Genomic DNA, 9,043 nt, shown 5'->3' on the forward strand with positions numbered 1-9,043 from the left:
GAAGAGAATGATATGTTTTGATTAACATTCACCTTATTACACACCATATAATGTTATAAACATAATCAACAAGCGTATTTTGTGCATATAGCCTAAGTGGTGCAGTGAAAAGAAAATATTTTAGGATGTAATTTAATAATTATGACAAGACCATCATGTAATATTAGACACCAAAAACCAAAGTGGAGAAGATGATCATTAATTAATTTTGCGTCTGATATGAACGTAATACATTAATACTTTGAACGTAGATATAAAAATGAACACTTTTCAGAAGTTTAAACTGTGATTCTGTTAGCAAACATGCTGAAAGAGAAACTACAGGAAAGTTAGTCTAGCTAGCTAGTGGATTATATCAAAAAGCATCAGGACATCAACATGGCCATGATTTAGTGAATCCTCACCTCCAGATGAAGTAATAAACTGGACTGATGATTTAAATGTTGATATAATCATGTGCGTTGTTAACTCTCCGGATTTTGTTATGTTTCGTAGCCCTGCTCCACTCGTTCACTTTTCCACAGAAACTGTTTGGTTACAGGGTCGTGTGAGCTGCAGACTTCGAGCAGATTGTATTTCATTTGGCGCTACGCAGACCGCTTGGTGATGATGTCGAAGTACCGCGAGAGCGATTAGAAAGCAGACTTCTCCGTGTGAACTCTCGCGGTACTCTGATGTAATTTTGTGGCTGTTGTTGAACCACGTGAATACACCCGTCTGCTTTACAATCACTTTTGCGCCGTGATAATTTGATTTCATATAATGATCGCGCAGTGCCGCATGAAGTTAAATGTACCAAATATCAAATAGCGGACTCTATATGAGGTTCAACCCGCCAAAGTAGCAAGTGGAGCATGCGAATGGTGAGTGATTCAGATGTCAATTTATGAATGAAAGAGTCAAGGGTTTGTCACACACTGTTAAGTATTTTCACGCTTTTTTAAATGGGTATACGGAAATCCTTGACCATTACTAGTGGATATACTGCTTATACCTGCTGCGTATCACGTTAGATTACAAACAAACAAGAAAAAACAGAGTTACAAGACCTACTCTAGTAATCTTTCATACGGAGCGCTTCATTTTCGCGTTGCTCTTTCTCGTTATCTGTAAAGCTTATTTATGACTCTCATTTCGCGTATTCGCTATTATACTAGCATCTATGGGTTTCAAAAGCAGGAAACGCAGGGCGTCATATTCAGCACCAAGATGACTGACATATATATATATTAACGAATTAAATGCAGCACCAAACAATTCCGCACCAACCAATAGGCTGTAAAATAATAAATGAAAACGACTGAACAAATCAAACGAACGCAAGCCGGCACGGAGGCCCCTATTGGCCGGGGCCCCTGGGCTCAAGCCCAATCAAGCCCAATGGTAAGTCCGGCCATGCATACAGGTTTAAAACAACACAAGGATGAGTCAATGATGACATAATTTTCATTGAACTATCTCTTTAAGTTGTGCCTTCAGTTGTGTAGAGGATGTTTAAGTTGTCATCATATCAGCTCTGCAATCCTGTAAAGCAAATAATGAAATAAATTACCAATGACTTCCATAGTAGGAAAAAAATATTTTAGAAGTATCTTGATAAATGATGAAGAAAATATTTTAAAAAATTATAATTAGCACACAGTTGATGGTACCTATAAAATTCCATCATTTTTTTATTCCTACTATGGGAGTCAATGGTCACTATCTGCTGTGGGTTTACCATCATTCCTCAAAATATTTTCTTTTGTGTTAATCAGAAGAAAACTAATGCATACAGGTTTAAAACAACACGAGGATGAGTAAATTATGAAAGAATTTTCATTGAACTATCTCTTTAAGTTGTGCCTTCAGTTGTGTCGAGGATGTTTAAGTCGTCATCATATCAGCTCTGCAAGCCTGTAAAGCAAATAATGAAATAAATTACCATTGACTTCCATAGTAGGAAAAAAATATTTTAGAAGTATCTTGATAAATGATGAAGAAAATATTTTAAAAAATTATAATTAGCACACAGTTGATTGTACCTAGGGCTGGGCCGATCCGATATTCTGTATCGATATTAGTCCGATATTTGCGAAAATGGCCGGATCGAATATTATAGAAATGGGGATTACAATCCGATCCGATACCAACACGGACGTAAAGTGGCGCAAAGTGTCGTAAAACGCGACTTGCTGAGAGCAACATGCCGTAAACCGCATCATAAGCAACATGCGCTTTGCGTGCGAGTAGTAATGGCGGCAGCAAGCATACGCAATAGATGAGAGAGACCTGTCCGTCATGTCCGCAGTTTGGAGTTATTTCACAGTCAAGGACGAAAAAAACAAAGCCGAGTGCAACCAATGTAAAGTAAGCGTTTTGAGAGGTGGCTGTGGTAGAAACTTAAACACAACTAACTTGATAAAACACTTGCAGAAACATCACGTGAAGCAGTATGAGGAATTTAAACAGACAACTAGTGCAAAGAAGAAAAGTGTTCCGCAACAGCAACAACAAACTTTGCGCGAAGCCATTGAGAAGCGTGAGAAACTTGCACCTGAAAGCAACAAAGCAAAGCTCATAACGGAGAAAGTGACTGAGTTCATTGTGCTGGATGACCAACCACTTTCTGTTGTCGAGAATGTTGGTTTTCGACGTTTAATGGAGTGTTTGGAGCCTCGCTACATAATGCCAAGCCGATATTATATCTCCGACACGGCTGTGCCAAGTAAGTACAAGCAAGTGTGTGAATTCATTTCGAAATGTTTGGAAAATGCCGCGACAATTAGTTTCACAACTGACATTGGGAGCTCAGATGTGTGTCCTATGTCATTACTAAGCCTGACTGCACAGTGGATAGACTCGAACTTTGAATTAAAAAAAGCAGTTCTGCATGCTAAACACTTTCGTGGATCACACACAGGAGAATCTATTGCTGCAGCAATGGAGATGATGTTAAACACATGGAAAATAGATAAAAGTAAAGTCCATGTCGTTTTAAGAGACAATGCTACCAATGTAATTAAAGCAATGAATTGCCTTGGAGTTCCCAGTTTGGGATGCTTTGCTCATACCCTACAACTTATTGTGAACGAGGGGCTGCTTTCACAGCGCAGTGTAAGCGATACAGTGGCTATTGGCAGAAAAATTGTGGGTCACTTCAAGCACTCACCACTTGCCTATTCGCACTTGGAAGACATTCAGTTGGAACTGAATATGCAGCCCAAGCGTTTGCAACAAGATGTACGAACGAGGTGGAACAGCACTTACTATATGGTTGAGAGCCTCATTGCACAGAAAAGGGCCCTTTGTGCGTATACAGCAGAATATGACCTGCCCTACACATTGATTGCAACCCAGTGGGGGCTACTTGAAAAGATCATCACAGTTCTAGCACCATTTGAAGAGCTAACAAAAGAGGTGAGCTCTTCATCTGCCTTTGCGTCTGATGTCATTCCCAGTGTCAGTGTCCTTAAACGCATTCTCACACAACAAAATGAGGCAGACGAGGGAATTAAAACCATGAAGAGCACCCTCCTTGAAGCTGTAAACAGACGGTTCAGAGACGTGGAATCTACACCACTCTACTCGGTTGCAACGCTACTGGATCCTAGATATAAAGACAGGTATGTGGGGTTTCTGTTAACTTTTTTTATTATGGTATTTTTTATTATGGTTTTTGAGTTCATGTGTATTTTTATTGATACAGGTACTTTACAAATGCAGAAAGCTCAAGACATGCAAAGGATGCATTATTGGTACAGGCAAGGAAGATGGAGGAAGTGCTGGGGAGGACTGTATCAGATGCCTCACAGGCAGCAGAGGGGACCTCATCTGAATTGGCAGCTCCAGAGCCAGCAAAGATTTCACGGGTGGAGGCTACAAGCAAGAGCAGACTTGGAAACATGTTTAAAGAAATCTTGGAAGAAAGCACAGTAGAATCAGTTCCTCAGTCAACCACCACAAATGCATGCATTGAAATTCAAACCTACCTCATCAAACCAACTATTCAGCGTTCAGATAATGCACTGCTGTACTGGAAAGTGAACAAACTTAGATTCCCCTGTCTGGCAGCCACAGCAACTAAATTCCTTTCTGCGCCTTCCACAAGTGTGGAGAGCGAGCGACTGTTTAGCTCAGCCTCCATTATTATTGATGAAAGGAGGAACAGCCTCTCAGCTGAGAAAGCTGAAATGCTAATTTTTCTTAAGAAGAATTTGCCCACCATGTTTAAGTAAACACTCTTATTTATTTTTTATTTTTTTGTGGCAGTTTTAAGGTCAGGCACCTATTGCAATCTCTTTGGGACACTTAAACCAAATATGTTACATTCAATTTACATTCCTAGTCTCTTTTCATTCAGGAGTTAAAGAGTTAAACATTCAGACAGAGTTAAATCCATTATAAATGCTTAGTTTCTACATGTTTATACATGTGTTTTACAGTTTTATGGTAATCATAAGTTATGGTTTACTTTATAGATGCATGACTACATTAAGGTTTCCGTTACATCCAGTACGTGATACTGGAATTATAGGTCTCTGAATTTGCACTTTAAATTTTGCAAAGTTACACTTTACATTTTGCAAAGTTGCACTTAAAATTTTTGCAAAGTTGCACTTTAAATTTTGCAAAGTTGCACTGTAAACTGTGCACAGTTGCACTTTAAATTTCATTTTGATGAAAGCATGGTGCTACTAGTATGTTGGAAAAATTTAAATAAAAATGAAGCTACAGTATTGCACAGAGTTTCATTGAGTCATGAATTTGCACAGTAAAACATTTGAGCTCTGTTTTAGCATGATGCTTTTTGTATGGCTAACAAATGTCTTTTGCTGCATACTTAACTAAACGGGCGATAGAGGGTGTTATTGGATCGGGATCGGGATCGGCAGATACTCAAGGTTGTGGTATCGACATCGGTATCGGACATGAAAAAATGGTATCGGCCCAGCCCTAATTGTACCTATAAAATTCCATAATTTTTTTATTCCTACAATGGGAGTCAATGGTCACTATCTGCTGTGGGTTTACCATCATTCTCAAAATATTTTATTTTGTGTTAATCAGAAAAAAACTAATGTATACAGGTTTAAAACAACACGAGGATGAGTAAATGATGACAGAGATTTCATTAACTATCTCTTTAAGTTGTGCCTTCAGTTGTGTCGAGGATGTTTAAGTCGTCATCATATCAGCTCTGCAAGCCTGTAAAGCAAATAATTAAATAAATTACCGTTGACTTCCATAGTAGGAAAAAGTATTTTGGATGTATCTTGATAAATGATAAAGAAAATACTTTGAAAAATTATAATTAGCACACAGCTGATGGTACCTATTAAATTCCATCATTTTTTTCATTCCTACTATGGGAGTCAATGGTCACTATCTGTTGTGGGTTTACCATCATTCCTCAAAATATTTTTTTGTGTTAATCAGAAAAAAACTAATGTATACAGGTTTAAAACAACACGAGGATGAGTCAATGATGACATAATTTTCATTGAACTATCTCTTTAAGTTGTGCCTTCAGTTGTGTAGAGGATGTTTAAGTTGTCATCATATCAGCTCTGCAATCCTGTAAAGCAAATAATGAAATAAATTACCAATGACTTCCATAGTAGGAAAAAAATATTTTAGAAGTATCTTGATAAATGATGAAGAAAATGTTTTAAAAAATTATAATTAGCAAATTCCATCATTTTTTTATTCCTACTATGGGAGTCAATGGTCACTATCTGCTGTGGGTTTACCATCATTCCTCAAAATATTTTCTTTTGTGTTAATCAGAAGAAAACTAATGCATACAGGTTTAAAACAACACGAGGATGAGTAAATTATGAAAGAATTTTCATTGAACTATCCTTTAAGTTGTGCCTTCAGTTGTGTCGAACATGTTTAAGTCGTCATTATATGAGCTCTGCAAGCCTGTAAAGCAAATAATGAAATAAATTACCGTTGACTTCCATAGTAGGAAAAAAATATTTTGGAAGTATCTTTATAAATGATGAAGAAAATATTGTGAAAAATTATTATTAGATTATATTTAGCACACTGCTGATGGTACCTATTAAATTCCATCATTTTTTTTATTCCTACTATTGGAGTCAATGGTCACTATCTGCTGTGGGTTTACCATCAATCCTCAAAATATTTTATTTTGTGTTAATCAGAAAAAAACTAATGCATACAGGTTTAAAACAACACAAGGATGAGTAAATTATGAAAGAATTTTCATTGAACCTATAAAATTCCATCATTTTTTTATTCCTACTATGGGAGTCAATGGTCACTATCTGCTGTGGGTTTACCATCATTCCTCAAAATATTTTCTTTTGTGTTAATCAGAAGAAAACTAATGCATACAGGTTTAAAACAACACGAGGATGAGTAAATTATGAAAGAATTTTCATTGAACCTATAAAATTCCATCATTTTTTTATTCCTACTATGGGAGTCAATGGTCACTATCTGCTGTGGGTTTACCATCATTCCTCAAAATATTTTCTTTTGTGTTAATCAGAAGAAAACTAATGCATACAGGTTTAAAACAACACGAGGATGAGTAAATTATGAAAGAATTTTCATTGAACCTATAAAATTCCATCATTTTTTTTATTCCTACTATGGGAGTCAATGGTCACTATCTGCTGTGGGTTTACCATCATTCCTCAAAATATTTTATTTTGTGTTAATCAGAAAAAAACTAATGTATACAGGTTTAAAACAACACGAGGATGAGTAAATTATGAAATAATTTTCATTGAACTTTCCTTTAAGTTGTGCCTTCAGTTGTGTCGAAGATGTTTAAGTCGTCATCATATCAGCTCTGCAAGCCTGTAAAGCAAATAATGAAATAAATTACCGTTGACTTCCATAGTAGGAAAAAAATATTTTGGAAGTATCTTTATAAATGATGAAGAAAATATTGTGAAAAATTATTATTAGATTATATTTAGCACACTGCTGATGGTACCTATTAAATTCCATCATTTTTTTTATTCCTACTATTGGAGTCAATGGTCACTATCTGCTGTGGGTTTACCATCAATCCTCAAAATATTTTATTTTGTGTTAATCAGAAAAAAACTAATGTATACAGGTTTAAAACAACACAAGGATGAGTAAATTATGAAAGAATTTTCATTGAACCTATAAAATTCCATCATTTTTTTATTCCTACTATGGGAGTCAATGGTCACTATCTGCTGTGGGTTTACCATCATTCCTCAAAATATTTTCTTTTGTGTTAATCAGAAAAAAACTAATGCATACAGGTTTAAAACAACAAGGATGAGTAAATTATGAAATAATTTTCATTTAACCTATAAAATTCCATCATTTTTTTATTCCTACTATGGGAGTCAATGGTCACTATCTGCTGTGGGTTTACCATCATTCCTCAAAATATTTTCTTTTGTGTTAATCAGAAGAAAACTAATGCATACAGGTTTAAAACAACACGAGGATGAGTCAATGATGACATAATTTTCATTGAACTATCTCTTTAAGTTGTGCCTTCAGTTGTGTAGAGGATGTTTAAGTTGTCATCATATCAGCTCTGCAATCCTGTAAAGCAAATAATGAAATAAATTACCAATGACTTCCATAGTAGGAAAAAAATATTTTAGAAGTATCTTGATAAATGATGAAGAAAATATTTTTAAAAATTATAGTTAGCACACAGTTGATGGTACCTATAAAATTCCATCATTTTTTTATTCCTACTATGGGAGTCAACGGTCACTATCTGCTGTGGGTTTACCATCATTCCTCAAAATATTTTCTTTTGTGTTAATCAGAAGAAAACTAATGCATACAGGTTTAAAACAACACGAGGATGAGTAAATTATGAAAGAATTTTCATTGAACTATCTCTTTAAGTTGTGCCTTCAGTTGTGTCGAGGATGTTTAAGTCGTCATCATATCAGCTCTGCAAGCCTGTAAAGCAAATAATGAAATAAATTACCATTGACTTCCATAGTAGGAAAAAAATATTTTAGAAGTATCTTGATAAATGATGAAGAAAATATTTTAAAAAATTATAATTAGCACACAGTTGATTGTACCTATAAAATTCCATAATTTTTTTATTCCTACAATGGGAGTCAATGGTCACTATCTGCTGTGGGTTTACCATCATTCCTCAAAATATTTTCTTTTGTGTTAATCAGAAAAAAACTAATGTATACAGGTTTAAATTAACACGAGGATGAGTAAATGATGACAGAGATTTCATTAACTATCTCTTTAAGTTGTGCCTTCAGTTGTGTAGAGGATGTTTAAGTCGTCATCATATCAGCTCTGCAAGCCTGTAAAACAAATAATGAAATAAATTACCGTTGACTTCCATAGTAGGAAAAAGTATTTTGGATGTATCTTGATAAATGATAAAGAAAATATTTTGAAAAATTATAATTAGCACACAGCTGATGGTACCTATTAAATTCCATCATTTTTTTCATTCCTACTATGGGAGTCAATGGTCACTATCTGTTGTGGGTTTACCATCATTCCTCAAAATATTTTTTTGTGTTAATCAGAAAAAAACTAATGTATACAGGTTTAAAACAACACGAGGATGAGTCAATGATGACATAATTTTCATTGAACTATCTCTTTAAGTTGTGCCTTCAGTTGTGTAGAGGATGTTTAAGTTGTCATCATATCAGCTCTGCAATCCTGTAAAGCAAATAATGAAATAAATTACCAATGACTTCCATAGTAGGAAAAAAATATTTTAGAAGTATCTTGATAAATGATGAAGAAAATGTTTTAAAAAATTATAATTAGCACACAGTTGATGGTACCTATAAAATTCCATCATTTTTTTATTCCTACTATGGGAGTCAATGGTCACTATCTGCTGTGGGTTTACCATCATTCCTCAAAATATTTTCTTTTGTGTTAATCAGAAGAAAACTAATGCATACAGGTTTAAAACAACACGAGGATGAGTAAATTATGAAAGAATTTTCATTGAACTATCCTTTAAGTTGTGCCTTCAGTTGTGTCGAACATGTTTAAGTCGTCATCATATCAGCTCTGCAAGCCTGTAAAGCAA

General features: G+C 35.1%; 1 protein-coding gene across 1 annotated transcript; it reads left to right on the plus strand.

Annotated features, from left to right (window-relative positions):
* The first annotated feature begins 2,243 nt into the window (after positions 1-2,243).
* Positions 2,244-4,348, plus strand: LOC135752862 (zinc finger BED domain-containing protein 4-like). The gene is made up of 2 exons (XM_065271234.1): positions 2,244-3,605; positions 3,689-4,348. The coding sequence occupies exons 1-2, from the start codon at positions 2,281-2,283 to the stop codon at positions 4,215-4,217; spliced, it is 1,854 nt and encodes a 617-aa protein (XP_065127306.1). The 5' UTR covers positions 2,244-2,280; the 3' UTR covers positions 4,218-4,348.
* Positions 4,349-9,043: the final 4,695 nt, after the last annotated feature.

This window comes from Paramisgurnus dabryanus, chromosome 9 (genome assembly GCF_030506205.2).
Source record: "Paramisgurnus dabryanus chromosome 9, PD_genome_1.1, whole genome shotgun sequence".
NCBI classification, from domain to species: domain Eukaryota; kingdom Metazoa; phylum Chordata; class Actinopteri; order Cypriniformes; family Cobitidae; genus Paramisgurnus; species Paramisgurnus dabryanus.